At 28.8% G+C, this 16,306-nt stretch overlaps 1 protein-coding gene across 2 annotated transcripts in view; it reads left to right on the top strand.

Annotated features, from left to right (window-relative positions):
• The first annotated feature begins 366 nt into the window (after window positions 1-366).
• Window positions 367-16,306, top strand: part of LOC129606226 (protein king tubby-like) — a 76,925-nt gene continuing 60,985 nt past the window's right edge. For both annotated transcript variants that reach the window (XM_055516411.1, XM_055516410.1), the window contains exon 1: window positions 367-719. In XM_055516411.1, coding sequence (XP_055372386.1) covers window positions 678-719 — 42 coding nt within the window. In that variant the 5' untranslated portion in view covers window positions 367-677. The remainder of the gene's footprint in view (window positions 720-16,306) is intronic.

Raw genomic sequence — 16,306 nt, forward strand, 5'->3', positions numbered from 1 at the left:
TTAATTGCGAAATTTAAATTTGATTTTTGACTTTGGAGAAATGTCAAGTAATGCCTTTACAAGAAAAAAATTTCAGTTATTCAAAAATTTCAATCAATATTAGGAAAAACGAATTTTTTCTATCTTTCTTTATATCAAAACTTTTGTTGGACTCAGAAATTATAAACTTATGTAAAAACAAATAAAATTATAAACTTATGTGAAAATGAGTACTCTTCGACGTGCATGCCCACGCAAATGATTTTTTAACTTTTACGATTTTCTGAGCTGAGCTGTTTTTAATGTCTTGGCAATACCTTTTGACATTTCTTTTATATATACATATATTTTGCCCGATTTTGTTTGTTTGGCTGTTTTTATTCTTGGTTGTTTGTGGTAACACAAGGAAGAAAAAAGGAATAAGTTTTCATAATCGGTTGATAGAAATGTGATAACAAATAAAATATGAAATAAAATATATGTGGTTGTATATTTAAAGAAAAAGTTAATTTCTGCAATCAAGAAAATGAAAAAAACAAAATTTTGTATGAAAAACTGGATGTCAAAATAACTTTTGAAAAATAAAATTGTCTAGAATTTTTAAAATCAATGAAATAAAAAGAAAATAAAAATACTTATTAAATTCTAGTGAAATACACTAAGTTTTTAAAATAGAAAGAAAACGAAAATACGTGAAAATGACTACAATTAACAGCAGACATCAAAAATTAGAACAGCAAGTAAGTGTTTACTTTTGTTTTTTTACTTAAATTGTAAATTGTAAATCAAAAATTATACATATGTACATATGTATATAGGTACCTACATGTAGAAGAAATTGAAGTACATATTGTTTTTTTCAAATATGTATAAAATTACAAATGCATATGCTTATGCAAGTATATAAGTATGAATACGCTCGTTGTTAAGAATAATATTTAGTTTTTAATTAGCTACTCCGAAGCTTTTCACTCTATATACATAGCTACATATGTAAGTATGTATTATAAAGAAGTGCTTACCTACTGTACTTTTTTGTCCTTGAATTAATAAATTTCGAATATGAATGTAGAGTCCTTCAATAACATTTTTTAAACAAAATAACTTTATTTACTTACTGTTCTAAAAGGATACGTCAATGTCCATATAGCTTTTAGGTTGGCTCACATTTGAATAAAATATGCTTATTATGTACATACATATGTACATCCATTGATACGTACAAATAAAAAATATGCATATAATGCTTTTATTGCAGATCAATTTTGCGAATCAGATTGTCATTATATAATTGTCATTACATACTCGAATAAAAAAAAACATAAAATAAGTAATTCCTTGTTATATTATCAATTCATATCCTTGTGCGTGAACATTCCATATAAATGCATTATAAAATATTGGATTTTAAATATGTAGGTTTGTAGGTATCTACATACAAATATTATATATATTTAGTTAGGAGGTTAGTAACTTAATAGTTAGAAATTTAGAGTTATATTAAAGTTATTGATCTCTGAAATGAAAACTCAATAAAAGCGAACAACATTTAAAACATTAACATATTTAGAGTTAATACATTGATATTGAATTTTATTATATCTAATTAAAATGGCTTAAAGAATGGTTTTATCAATTGATTTCTCAAGTTTCTAACCAATAACAAAACTGAAGAATATTTCACTGCACGAAAAAAAGTGTTCACCTGAAATGAAAGTGGTATAAATGCAGATTAAAAAAATTGGTTCCATATACTTTAATGTTCACAATCGAAATTGTCGGGCAGCAACCGCTCCGTATCTAAATTTCCAAGTCTAAAACATATATTTGCAACAATATGCGTTTTCTTTTTTTACATACAAGAGAAGTTACATAAGAGTTTGTTCTTCATTTAACTTCAGTTTTAAAAAATTATTAAACGACAGATTAACCTCTCTATATTATTCGTTTTTAAAATTAGAGTCCTCAGATTACAAATTTTTTTAATGTGATCAAAGCTTGCTCCAGCAAGTTGGAATAAATTCTGAGCTAAACTACAAAATACATAATACCGCGCACGGTAAAGTTTCTAATCTAAGTAAGTATAAAAACTTGCTTTTCAAATATTTAGAATTGGCTTTCATATTTATATGTTCAATTACTTGAACCTGTTCATATTTACATGTTCAATTACTTGAACCTGTCAAACCATTCCACAAAAACTATGTCTAAAATATAATTTGACGCACGACTGCCAAGCTTCGTAAACCTTACTGTATTATTTTAACTTTTGTAGTTTTATACCAGCTACCCGAACCTCACTAACCAGTAACCATTCCAAACAAACTTCAAAGATATGTGTGACCTATAATTGGACACATGACTGCCAAATCAATTTAATAAACCTAACTTTATTATTTTTCCGATTATTTAAAATTAGTTTTCGGGGTTGTATGGCAGTTACCTATATCTCACAAGCCATTCCATAAAACTTGATACTTGATTCCAGATTGAACTTGATGATATTCTTGGGCTATAATTGGCACTGTCAAATTTCATGCAGCTCTGGATTTATTTTTTTCCGATACTTGGTATGGGGCTACCCGAACCTGTCAAGCCATTCCATTAAAACTTTGAAAATATCTCTGACCGTGACAAATGACTGCCAAGTTTTATGAATCTACTTTTAACCCGTTTATAGTAAAATTTTTATTCCGGACCAGATGCGAAATCTCAAGGGTTAGATACAGATATCGAGATATTTCTTCTAAAATTTATTGTATTTCAATAAAAATATTAAAATTCTCTAAGATTCTAAGATTTTTTATCAAAATAAGGGATCTTAAAAATGTTAACTGTTTGTTAGAGTGATATTGCAATAAGAAATTAAAGGTAAGTGATAAATGCGGTTTTCAAGATCAATAAGAATAAAAAATAATGACAATTATTGGACTTTTCTTTTGAATTGTCTTTTAAATCTTAGCATAGAAAAGGTTTTCGTACTATATCTTCTGTACTATAAAAGGCTTTTCAACACGTAATGACTTAAATTAAAGCTGGGGAAAGTGACAAAAATTGTGTAATGAAAAAATTTCGAAGTTTCAAAAAATTTTATTGGCTTGTAAAAAAAATTAAAAATAAAAGAAGGAAAAAATTGGATTTTTCCCAAAGTTCGAATACTTGGTATTCCGAAAGTACATTAATTACATAATCAAGCCGGCTTTTCAGAAACTGTTTATTTGATGCTCCTATCTTTTTGGGAACGGAAGTTATAATTAGAAAAACTTAGATAAGTAGAAATTTCGTGGAAATTCGTTAAAATCCCTGTATCTCGGGAACCTTTGAATTTCACACCAATTTTGGCATAGAGCTTTATCCATTTTCGACTATCTAACCAACGGTATATGTTGTTGTATATTTTTCTGAATCACCCTGTATATTCATGTTCATACCGCATATGACTTTTTCAAGTGGTTCAAACCCCATACCAAAGTTAATGTACCGAGGGTGCTGGCTATGCTGGTACCTTTTGCCTTATTTTTATTCTTGTATATAATTTTGTCTGAAAATTACTAAATTTTATCAATTATTTTATATTCTATTAATCTAAAATATTACGGTAGGCTAGTCACCTACCTAGCTAACTCACTATGACTATAGAAACTAGGGCATGATAGATAGATATCATGCACTAGCCCGATACTCCTCCTAGGAGTGAAGAAGGAAAAAAAAAAAAAAATCTAAAATGTAAGGAACATAATTTGTAGGAATATTGTACTTACATGTGTGCATATGTATACTAAATATACATTAATATATATATTGGGTGAATTAATAAAACCCCTATTTATACAAACTTTCCTACTTCATATTCTTAATAAAACTTTAAATAATGAATTCCTTGTCAAAATAATTTTTCATATTTCCCGAGTTATAAATAAAAATCTAAAAATTAGACGGTTTTCACATATTTCAACTTTGAAGCCCCATAATTCGAGAAGGAGGACCCAAAAAGTAAAATGTCACTAGATACTTTTTGTTTGCCTGAAGTCATTCTAACACCCTGCTTCGAGAATACCATTGAGTCTCGGACACCATGTATATGTGTACATAATATACATACGTATATATAAATTAATATTAATAATTTTTGTGAATGAAATCATTTTAATATATAATAATAAAAAAAAATAAATTTCAGTAACGAATACTTTAATTTTCTTTCCTATGTTAATATTCCCCACTTAATTACGTAATTATTTATGTGTAAAGAATGGTTCACTTTCAGCTGAGAATTTTATGGATTAGATTTATTGGAAAACGGTTTAGACTTGTTCCCGCTCTATTTAACGAAGTAATGTAGTTAATAAAATAGTCTTGTTTTACGAAAACCATAAGCAAAAACTTATTCTTTCCATATTATTTATAAGTTAGTTTAACAAACAATAATCTTCATTTTTGAAATTAACAAAATAAAAATAGTTACTTATTTACAATAAGAATATTGAACTTAAATAATTACCATGTTTTTTCGTCCTTAAGTACTGTTTTACAAAGTAAGTTACACTTTCAGTAAAAAAAAATCCCCCTTAATCATCAAGTTCCTAAAATCAATTTATATTTCAAATATTATTTACCTTTAATATTTAAATTTTGCAGTTCCATATAATATACCTTTTGTATAGTTATATAATCTCTTTTATAGTTTATAAAATATGTATACATATACCCGTAGAATGCATATTTCTTTGTGTAGAATACATGTATCATAAATTACACTATTACAGCTTTGTGAGTTATTTTGGTAATACGCCAAATATATTTCGCTTATATACTTTAAAATTAAGTTTGTATGTAACACATTTATATGTATATGTATGAATAAAAATTGTTTTTGATAAATTTAAAAATAAATTCAGCCGAATTTTATTTGATTTTTTTTTATAAAATTATAAATTTTTACATTGATGCACACATTATCAAAATATGAATTCAAAAACTTATCCACAAATATATAAATTTGAAAAAATAAAAATTGAGTTCCTTAGTTCAGTATTAATAAAGACCATATTGCACCAAAGACCATAAACACCAAATAAAATTTCTGAAAGTGAAATTAAAACAAGTAAAAACGTTTCAGTCGGTATAAACCGATTGAATTATACCCTGCACCTTTCGTTATTGTGTAGCAATTACTCGAACCTGTGAAGTCATTCTATAGAAAATTCACGGATATGTCTGACCTATAATTGGACATCCGACTGCCAAGTTTCATGAATCTGACTTTATAATTTTTCCAAATATTTAAAATTAGCTTTTGGAGTTGTATGGCAAGTCCCCGAACTTGTCAAGCAATTCCACTAAAACTTCACAAATATATCTGATCTATAATCGGACACACAACTGCCAAGTTTCATGAATCTGACTTTATTATTTTTCCAAATATTAAGAATAAGCTTCTAGACTTGTATGGGATCCACTTGAACATGTTAAGCAATTCCACCAAAACTTCAGAAATATATGTGACCTATAACTCGACATACAACTGCCAAGTTTCATGAATTTGACTTTATTATTTTTTCAAATATGTAAAATAAGCTTTTGGAGTTGTATGGCAAGTCCCCGAACTTGTCAAGCAATTCCACTAAAACTTCACAAATATATCTGATCTATAATCGGACACACAACTGCCAAGTTTCATGGATGTGACTTTATTATTTTTCCAAATATTAGGAATAAGCTTTAAGACTTGTATGGGAGCTACTCGAACCTGTCAAGCAATCCCATTAAAACTTTAGAAATATGTCTTACCTATAATTGGACACACGACTGTCAAGTCTCATGAATCTGACTTTATTATTTTTCCAAATTTTTAAAATAAGCTTTTAGACTTGTATGAGAGCTACTCGAACCTGTCAAGCAATACCACTAAAACTTCAGAAATATATCTAAACTATAACTCGACACAAAACTGCCAAGTGTCATGAATCTGACTTTATTATTTTTCCAAATATTTAAAATTAGCTTCTGGAGTTGTATGGCAGGTACCCGAACCTGTAAAGCAATTCCTCTAAAACTTCAGAAGTATATTTGATCTATAATTGGACACATGACTGCCAAGTTTCATGAATCTGACTTTATTATTTTGCCGAATATAAAAAATTTGCTGTTGGAGTTGAATGGCAGCCACCCGAACCGGTGCAGCTATCCCATTATAATTTTTAGAGCATATGTAGAATATAATTGGACACATGTATACAAAATTTTATATTTATAGCTTTATTAGTTTTTGAAATATTTAAAATAAACTCTTTGAGTTGTATGGCAGCTACCCGAACCCGTTGTCCGAATTAGTCCAATAACAATAGGGCTCGTCCTTGGCACAAAAGAAAAAACTTGTGAAAGTTTGGTGTCGATTGCATTATTCGTTTTTGAGTTATCGTGCGATCGGACGGACGGCCGGACGGACGGACGGACGGACGGACAGACGGACATGTCTAAATCGACGCAGAATTTTACGCTGAGCAAGAATATATATATATGTCCATACCGCAGATGACTCCTTCAAGTAGTTACAAACTCCATACCAAAGTTAATATACCCTTCACGAAGTGCAAGGTATAAAAACATAAAAGCACATAACCAAACGCAATGTGTATTGCCTAATTTAGTAAAAGCGTTATAGAATATATTATAGTACATAGTATATCTAGAAAACTTTGGTTCTTAGTAGAATTTCGCTTTGTGCTACCTGAATTCTCTGAAAAACTCACCATTCAGTTTCGGTAACTACCAGAACTCAAATATCAAATTTCAACAAATTCCAACAATCCGCTCCGCAGATATGGTTAAAAAATGTAAAATCGGCTCCAGTTCGGTTTCCGAGACCTTGATCTTTCCAAAAAAATTTATAGATTCTTTGTTTTAACTTCCCGAATTTAAACATAAAATATTAAGGAAATTAGTTGATAATCTCTATAAAAATAAGTAGTTTATTTACGCTTCCCCACTATGGAAAAGTGTGTTTCTACCGAAAACTCGACATTCAACATTTAGTTCCATCTCCCTTATTGTATGCAATGTGGTCAGTAAAATATGATACTTAAGTGCAATAAATTATTTATATACTTAATTATATAATTTTTATACGTAATCTTATAAAATTGTTTTTTATTCAAAATTTAATCTTTAAAATACAAATATTTATACATACACACATACTTATGTATATGTTTTGAATTTTGAAAAAGTTATTATTAAATAATTATGTATATTACATATGTCACATACTTAATATACATAACATATTGTTTTACCCATTTTTGATTTCCTAAACAATGATATATAATATTATACTCTTTATGTACTCTGAATCACGCTGTATGTTATAATATATACATGCACATAGTATATAAGTACCGTTTTTCCTAGAACATATATTGATGCATATATATATTGATATATATATATATATATATATATATATATATATATATCGATATATATATATATATATATATATATATATATATATACATATATATGTGTTCATATACTTAAATTTGTAATTATTCTTTAATTATATACATTTTCACAATTGAAGCTAATCATGTGAAAAACAAACATTTAATGTTGTACAATTCGATCAAAACTTTACATCATTTAAGTATGTAAGCTTTAATAAACCATAAACTCCTTTAATGAATAAACACATTAACATACATACTTATATAGCTACTTGAACATAAATTCACGTACATAGCTTTTCGATTTAATACACTCATATATGTTATACATACGAATAATTATAACCATACCTGATCCAACTATACATTCCCGTTATGGTGTAGAAAAGAGAAAAAAAATTGCATTACCGTAAAATTGTATTAAAGAAATTTTCCTCATTATTTAAAAACGCTTTTAATGATAACAAAACTGTGGAAATTGACCATAAACGGTGATTTAATAGTTTGTTCTTTTCCAAGTTTTTATAATACAAACATTTCTTTCAAATTCATCTTTCATAACTTAACCACCTCAATTAAATTTTAAATTGCTTAAATTTTAATAATAAAGGTTTTCAAATCTCTGAAAAACCTTAACAAAAAATAATGTACACTTGACAAAAAATAATGCATATAGTAAAAGAAAATAATTTTGTCTTATCTTCGCATTTTGAATTATTTTGAACAGGTCGGCTTGTACCTAGACCATTAAAAATCTAATGCTCATTTTCTTCACGTTCCTTTTGATTTGTTCTTTTTTAACACTTTTCCAAAAAATTTTTGAAAAAAAAATGCTTGTTAGTTTCAATCTGTCCGTCCGCCCGTCCGTCTGTCCGTGTGTCCATGTACAAAACTTTTACACCCTTGAAGATAGAAAGCTGAAATTTTGTATGTACATAGATCTTTACTAGAAACTTATTTCCGTAAAACAAAATTTTTATCTACCTCCTCCCCTCTAGAAATTATACCCCCCCCCCCCCCCAAACCCTAAAAATGGACTTTTTTAACTATTTGTTGCAATGAAACCAAGTATTTATCACATTTTGCAAACGCAGAAAGGCAGCGGCTTGCTTCCCCTAACGCGGTATACTATAGTTAAACTTTAGAAAAACAAAATGGCCGTTCAAATTTACTGTTATCTAAAGTCTTTTTTTTCCAAATTTTTGATTTCGTTTAGAACTCAGCCTGTAGAAACTTAAAATTGTAGGTGCTTTTAGACATTAACAAATAGTTCATTTCGTTAGAAGAAAATTTTTTTCCATCTCCACCCTCTCTCAAGTTATCGCCTCTTGAAATTTGTAAAATTTGAATTTTTGACACGTTATATTTCCGAAACCGCAAGCTTTTCCAAATTTCTATAAACACAAAAAGCTAACGGTAAATTCCATGACTTTAAAAAATATAATTATTTCTCTTAACTCACACAATTAACCCTTAAAATCGTTCATCCTAAATATATGCAATCCTAGAAATAGTTTTGTATATGAATGAAAATAATTTTAATAGTGTGACAGGTATACATAGACTGCATTTAAAAGCAGAATTCTCACTTGTTGAAGGGTCAAAAAGTAAAAATAAAAAAGAAAAGTTTAAAGAATTTTTAGGTGAAATTCAATTCATACAACTCCGAAAGTTATTCTTAAATACTGCCATACAACTCCGAAAGTTATTCTTAAATATTTGGAAAAATAATAAAGTTAAATTCATGAAACTTGGCAGTCGTGTGCCCAACTTTAGGTCAGATATATTTTTGAAGTTTTGGTGGAATTGCTTTACAGGTTCGGGTAGCTGCCAAGCAACTTCGAAAGTTAATTTTAAATATTTGGAAAAATAATAAAGCTAGATTCATGAAACTTGGCAGTCATGTGTCCAATTTCAAGTCAGATATATTTCTGAAATTTTGGTGGAATGACTTGACAGGTTCGTGTAGCTGCCATACAACTCCGAACGTAAATTTTAAATATTTGGAAAAATATTAAAGTTATTTTCATGAAACTCAGTCGTCGTGTGCCCACTTATAGGTCAGACATATTTGTGAAGTTTCTATCGAGTGGTTTGACAGGTTCAAGTAATTGCCATTTAGCAATCAAAGTTATTTCTAAATATTTCAAAAACAAATTTTTAAACTCAGATTGACAAAGTGCTGGGTGTTATTCTGTCGGTTTATACCGAATGAAACGTTTTTACTTATTTATTACCTACATGTTGTAAAATTTAACCGATATCATTTTTATCGACCGTATTATGTATACAATAGGTAGGTTATGTGATGGCAACAATTTTTGCATATCGAGTTTTTGGTGGGAACGCACTTTGTCATGGTAGGGAAGTGTAAATAAACTATTTTTAACACCCTGTCGATCTATCAGTGTGTATAGGTCTGTGTGTGCGCGCTTGTATCTCAAGTTCCGGTGAACCGATTTTGATGCGATTTTATATGTAAGTTTATTTCGGTCATGGCACAGATTTATCCGCTGGGTTTTTAAGAAAATATTCAACCGATTTACTTAAAATTTCATATATAAGCTTCGCTCATCTGTCCGCGATACCTCCTAACATTTGGAAGAAATCAGGCGTCAGCAACTAGACGGGCGAAATATACATTTTTGCGGATATAAAGAGAAATAATTAGCCGATTTCATTGAAATTTAATATTTAAATCCTTCGTATTAATTCAATAAACATATAAATTTTTTATAAAGGTCAGGACTCGGAAACTGATCTGAGAGCCGATTTTACATTTTTTATATCTACGAAGGGATTGATGGAATTTCTTGAAATTTGATATTTTAAGTTGTGGTTGTTGCAAAACTAACGGGAGAGCATTTCAGGGAATTTGGGTAGCACAAAACAAAATTCTACTAAGAGCCAAATTTACATTTTTGTATTTATTTTAACTAAAAGCTTGCTAATGCCCTAAAAATTGGAAAGAAGTATTTAACAGGCATTTTCATAATATTCTGTAACACTTTCACTTAACTAGAAATACACATTGCTCCCGGTTGTTTGCTGACCAAATCAGATTTTTGAATTTTGTTGTAGATAGCTGATATTGTAAAAAACAGTAAACGAAAATAGTTGTATTTAACTTTATAATTCATGCTATAGTATTTTGAGAATTAAAAAAAATCATATTAAATATTTTAAAATTTTTCTTCGAAAGCTTAAATAGAAATATTTTTATACCCTGCACTTCGTGAAGTCAAAAACGAATAAGAGAAGAGAAAAAAGGAAGTTTTTTCTTTTGTGCCAACGACATCTGGATAACGTATGTAACGTACCTGCTATTGTAATTGGACCAATTGGTTCGGGTAGTTGCCATACAACTCAAAGAGTTTTTTTTTAAATATTTTAAAAATTAATAGAGGTATTAACATCAAATTTTGTAAAGGTGCGTCCAATTATGTTCGACGTTACATATATTAATTTATGTTGCACATAAATTATGTCAAATGCCATACAACTCCCAAAGTTCATTTTAAATATTTGGAAATATATTAAAGCTAGATTCATGACAATCGGCAGTTGTGTGTCCAATTACAAGTCAGATATATTTCTGAAGTATTGCTGGAATGACTTGAAAGGTTCAAATAGTTGCCATACAACACCAAAACATAATTTTAAATATTTGGATAAATATTAAGGCTAGATTCATGAAACTCGACCGTCGTGTGTCAACTAGGCCAAACATAATATCCGTGAAGTTTTTATTGAGTGGTTTGACAGATTCAAATAATTGCCATTAAATATTAGCAATCAAAGTTATTTCCAAATAAGTATTTAAAAAAAAAATTTTTAAACTCAAATTTTCAAAGTGCAGGGTATTCAGTAGACTGAAACGTTTTTACCTGTTTAAAGAAAGTTTTTTTACACTCTGAATACTTTTTCCACTTTTTTTACTCATAACCGAACTCGAAATAATATTTTAACATATTTTCTATTTCGACGAAAATGTTAAAATATTATTTCGTTTTCCGTTATCTTTTTTTTTCATTACAATTTTTGAAAATTAATTTAAAAAAATTTAGAAAATAAATTTATGTATATATTTTTGTTTTTTATTTTTTGTTTGGCAGACAGGAAAGGTACCTTTAAAAACCATTTTGGTTTTATTTTTTCTTAATTAACCCTAAGGAGAAAATCTACACCTGTGTTGTACTTTCACACTTTTGTTTTTGTTTTTATTTTCCTAAGAAAGTTAAGGTTCATATTCTTAGCATATAAAAATATTTTCCTGCAAGAACAAAAAATAAAAAAAAATTAAAACAAAGGATAATAACTGTTTTTTATTTCGTTTTTAATGTATTTTTGTCGTATTCTGTTTTTTTACTTTAAATACAGCAAATTGTCTTGTTTGAAATACAGCATTTTAATATCGGTAGAAAGTGTGTCGCTTTAAGGATATGTATCGATGATTTAAAACTAAAACTCATTAAGAACAATCTTTTCGAAAATTGAGTCAAATGCATCTAACTAATATTTTTTGTTCTTTTATTATTTAGAATACTCACTAATCTTTCATAGACTTTTTACAGAAAAGAAAAATTCTAAGAATTCATATTTTCTTACTATGATTCAATTTCTAGTGTGAAGTAAAACTCATTAAAACCACTTAATAATTTTTTTTTATGAATTTGATAGTTTTTTGTACTTATTGAATTTTAAGAATAAGTATTAAGGACAGATTTTAATCAAATTTAAAGAAAAGCAGAGTGTCTTGGAGTAAAATTAGGAAACATCAAAGGAAGACGGAAATTTTCAAACAATTAGACCGCGATCGAATTCCTCCCAACAACCATAGCGCATTTATATTTTAGGAAAATTCAGATAAAAACGGAAGATTTAAGTATTTATATAAAATGTTTTAATACTTAATGAAATCTATTAATGTAGTTATTTCGATTAAAAATAAACTGGACCATGTCAATTGTAAGATATCCGTACGAATCTTTTCGAAGAGTCACAAGTTATCTGCTGAATTTTATGGGCTTCCTGTCGAGTCCAGTGTTTTTCTTGGGGGATCTCCCTGTTGTGGCTAGTAATGTCGGAATAATGATCGACAGTCGGGCTGTGATTCTGACTTTAAGGTGGCCAGGGATAACAATATTTAATGAGTCTTAAATGTAATTAAATGAAAAAAAAACGCGCTATTAATTTACAAAACAAATTATTTTATTACTTTTATATAGAATTAATAAATTTTAAACACATATGTAACAACTTCTTAAGGAAATTAGAGCCAAACCTGTTCTTTAAATGAAGTTTATTATGTATATTTGCTCTCTTCCCTAATAAGTTTTGCATTATTAATTTTTCTTTTAATTATCACTGGGCATCTACTAGAATTCAAATTTTTTGACATCAAGTTTACAGTCTATTTTTAGCACTTTTCCAAAAATTTTTTGAAAAAAAAGTGCTTATTAGTTTCACTCTGTCCGCCCGTCCGTGGACACTTTTTTTGTTTACAAAACTTCTACATTCTTGAAGATAGAAAGCTAAAATATGTACATAGATCTTTACTAGAAACTTACTTCCTTGGAATAAAATTTTTACCTATCTCCCCACCTCTAGAAGTTATACCCCCCCAAAACCTTAAAAATGGCCTTTTTCAACTATTTGTGGCAATGAAAACATAAGCATTTTTGAAATTTTGCAAACGCAGAAAGGCAGCGGCTTGCTTTCCCTAGCGCGGTGTACTATAGTTAAACTTTAGAAAAACAAAATGGCCGTTCAAATTTACCGTTATCTAAAGTCCTCTTTTTCCAAATTTTTGATGTCGTTTTTCTTCTAGACCCCTGCTTGAAGAAGCTTGAAATTTTAGGGGCTTTTAGACATTAACAAATAGTTCATTTCGTTAGAAGAAAATTTTTTTCCATCTCCACTCCCTCTCAAGTTATCGCCCCTTGAAATTTGTAAAATTTGAATTTTTGACACCTTATATTTCCGAAACCGCAAGCTTTTTCAAATTTCTATAAACGCAAAAAGTTAACGGTAAATTCCATGACATTAAAAAATATAATTATTTTTCTTAACACACACAATTAAACCTGAAAATCGAGCATTATGTTAACCTCTCTTTATATTAATTTTTGCTTTATTTCAAAGACTGCATGTATGTATCATCCTAAATATATGCAATCCTAGAAATAGTTTTGTATATAAATGAAAATAAATTTAATAGTGTGATAGGTGTACATAGACTGTATGTAAAAGCAGAATTTTCACTTGTTGAAGGGAAAAGTGCTACAACACAAACCATTGGTTTGACCCAACTTTATTTACTTAGCATTTCTGTAAACAAAATTATTTTCTAAAACCAGAATCAACTTTTAAGCATCAAAATATTAACATTTTTGAAAAAAGAAGCAAAGCTAAATACAACTTATTTTTTTTTGTGTAAAATTCTTAACAATAGTTTTGTTCCTCCAGACTGAGCGCATACTTAAAATTTATTCTTTAAAAATTTAAGTAAATATTTAAGTATTATTTTTTAAAAAATTTTAGTAAAAACTACTAAAATCATTTCTACTTTCTTTAAATTGTGCCAAAGTTGAAATCGGTAGACATCCTGTGCTTTTTCCGAACTGATTTTTGATATTTTTGGAACTGCTTATGAAAACGATTTACGTCGTTTAATCTTTTTTTTTTCAATTTTGTTCTCTTCTCCATCATCATAGATTAAGAAGGTTCAACATACGCGTTTGAATGCTTTTTGTGTGGAAAATATCATATTTCGTTTACGTTAAATTACGTTACAATAGAGTCTCAATAAATATGGTCTAGCTGTTTGTATTTATGTGCTTTTTTATATGCTAACCTTCGGAAAATATGTTAGTTTAAAATGTTTTATTGCATTTTTTTAAAAAAGTAAATAAAAATCTAAATGCATAAAAGGGTAGTAACGCATAATGAGACTAAATTGTCTGCTACAACTTTTTTGTGGCGTCTTCAATATTTGATGCTACTGCCATAATTGCAGTATCGTCAGCATATGTACCTACAATTGTGTTTTCTATTTGAGGCACATCTCTTGTAAAGAGAAGATATAGTATTGGACCCAAAATACTGCTCTGAGGCAGACCTGCTCTTATTTCTCTAAGTGTAGAACACTCCCCCTCCTGTTTGACTCTAAATAATCTGTCGGTTAACTAAGAAGAGAGAATATTGCTTTGGTAATATTTTTTCTAAATCATAACCCTTCTTTCCTTGACTTTAAACTTTATTTCTTCCACTATTTTTCGTTGTGCAAATGGAGCGATAACGTTTTCTGCTCTCACATTTCTCATTGCAACATTTATGTTTGACTGCATGTCATTTGGCCTATAAATTTGTTCAGCCTTATCTCTATTTTCTATTGTCCATTTGCCATCCGTTCCCCTAATAGGAGGAACATGTAAAATTGGCTTTTTAATATTTTTTGCAACCTTCCATACGGAATAATTACTTTCTTCTTCGGCTGACAAATTTTTAATATAATTATCAAATGAATTTTCTTTGATTTTTCTTATTTTTCTTTTTAGATTCTGAGTGAGTCGATTGAGTTCAGTGTTCCCACTCGGTAAAAACAAAATGTATCCAATTTCGAGAAAAAAATTTAACCAAAATGTATTCAACCTCTTAAAATAGCATTATTATACTAAGTCGTCTTATTTTGTACAAATTAACCCATAATTAATAATACTCGTAATTAGCTTTATTCCACAATATGAGTTTTGTTATTTATAGTAAATTCTTTAAGAAATCACATACACTAAAATATTTCTGGTACGTTCTTTGTATAAATGTTCTAGATTTGAATACAGAAAGAGGCAGTTAATAAAGTATCTTTTTTACTTTCTTCTAAAAAATTTGGAAACCTGCTTAGAAAAGCCAGCAAATAACATTTATTGAAGATAAAGCAACTTCGCGATTTAATATTGGCAGTATTTTAACTGTTTTGTAATATTTATTTAGTGTTTGACAAAAAAATGTATCCATATTTCAGAAAAATTTTAATATGTAGCCAATTTCGGCATTCTAGCATGAGTATCTTTGTATCCAAGCTCAAATTAAAAGCAAAAATGTATCCAAATGGATATAATTGTATCCAAGTGGGAACGCTGATGGAGTGCAGTTTTATCTGCCGGATCTCGTGAGTTTTGCCATTTGCGTCTAACTCTTCTCTTTTCGCTTATCATATTCAGTATTTCTCTTCCCACAGATTTATACTCATTGTTTTGTATTATTCCAGGCAGCGCTTCGTATAATTTTATTAAAATTCTCTATCTCGGAATCCAAATCATCTTGGGTTCGTACTTTAATTCTTAAGTTTATTTTATTCTCTACCTCTTCTTTAAAACTAGTAGAGTCAGTGGATTTATTAATCAACATGGGCTTATTTTGTTTCTTGGTAACTGTCTCAGTTAAGTTTAATATAACTGCAGAATGATCTGAATCCAAATCGTAGTTATCTTCTAAACTAATGAAATGCGGCAAGATTTTCTTGGCAATAAAGAAGTCTATCAGATCTGGTATCTTATTTCTATCACTTGGCCAATATGTTGGTCTACCAATGGATTGGTATAGTGACAACCAATCTCTTTGATAGCTTTTCTTAGCTCTCTACCTCTTGTTAACCTTAATCAATATGTTTGGCATTATAGTCATCTCCCAGAATAAACCTTTCTTTAAGGAGATTCGGGAGATCTTTGAATTAACCACACCTCGTTTATAATACGCCTCGGTGGACAGTAAAATACACCAACATCGAAATTTTGTTTATGAGACTCTATTCGTGCAGCAACAAATTGGCTATTATGTCTTTCTAGTTTACTTATTTCATTATGTTTTATGTTATTCCCTAT

Source organism: Condylostylus longicornis, unplaced genomic scaffold (assembly GCF_029603195.1).
Source record: "Condylostylus longicornis isolate FDR11 unplaced genomic scaffold, ASM2960319v2 ptg000018l, whole genome shotgun sequence".
In the NCBI taxonomy this organism is placed as follows: Eukaryota; Metazoa; Arthropoda; class Insecta; order Diptera; family Dolichopodidae; genus Condylostylus; species Condylostylus longicornis.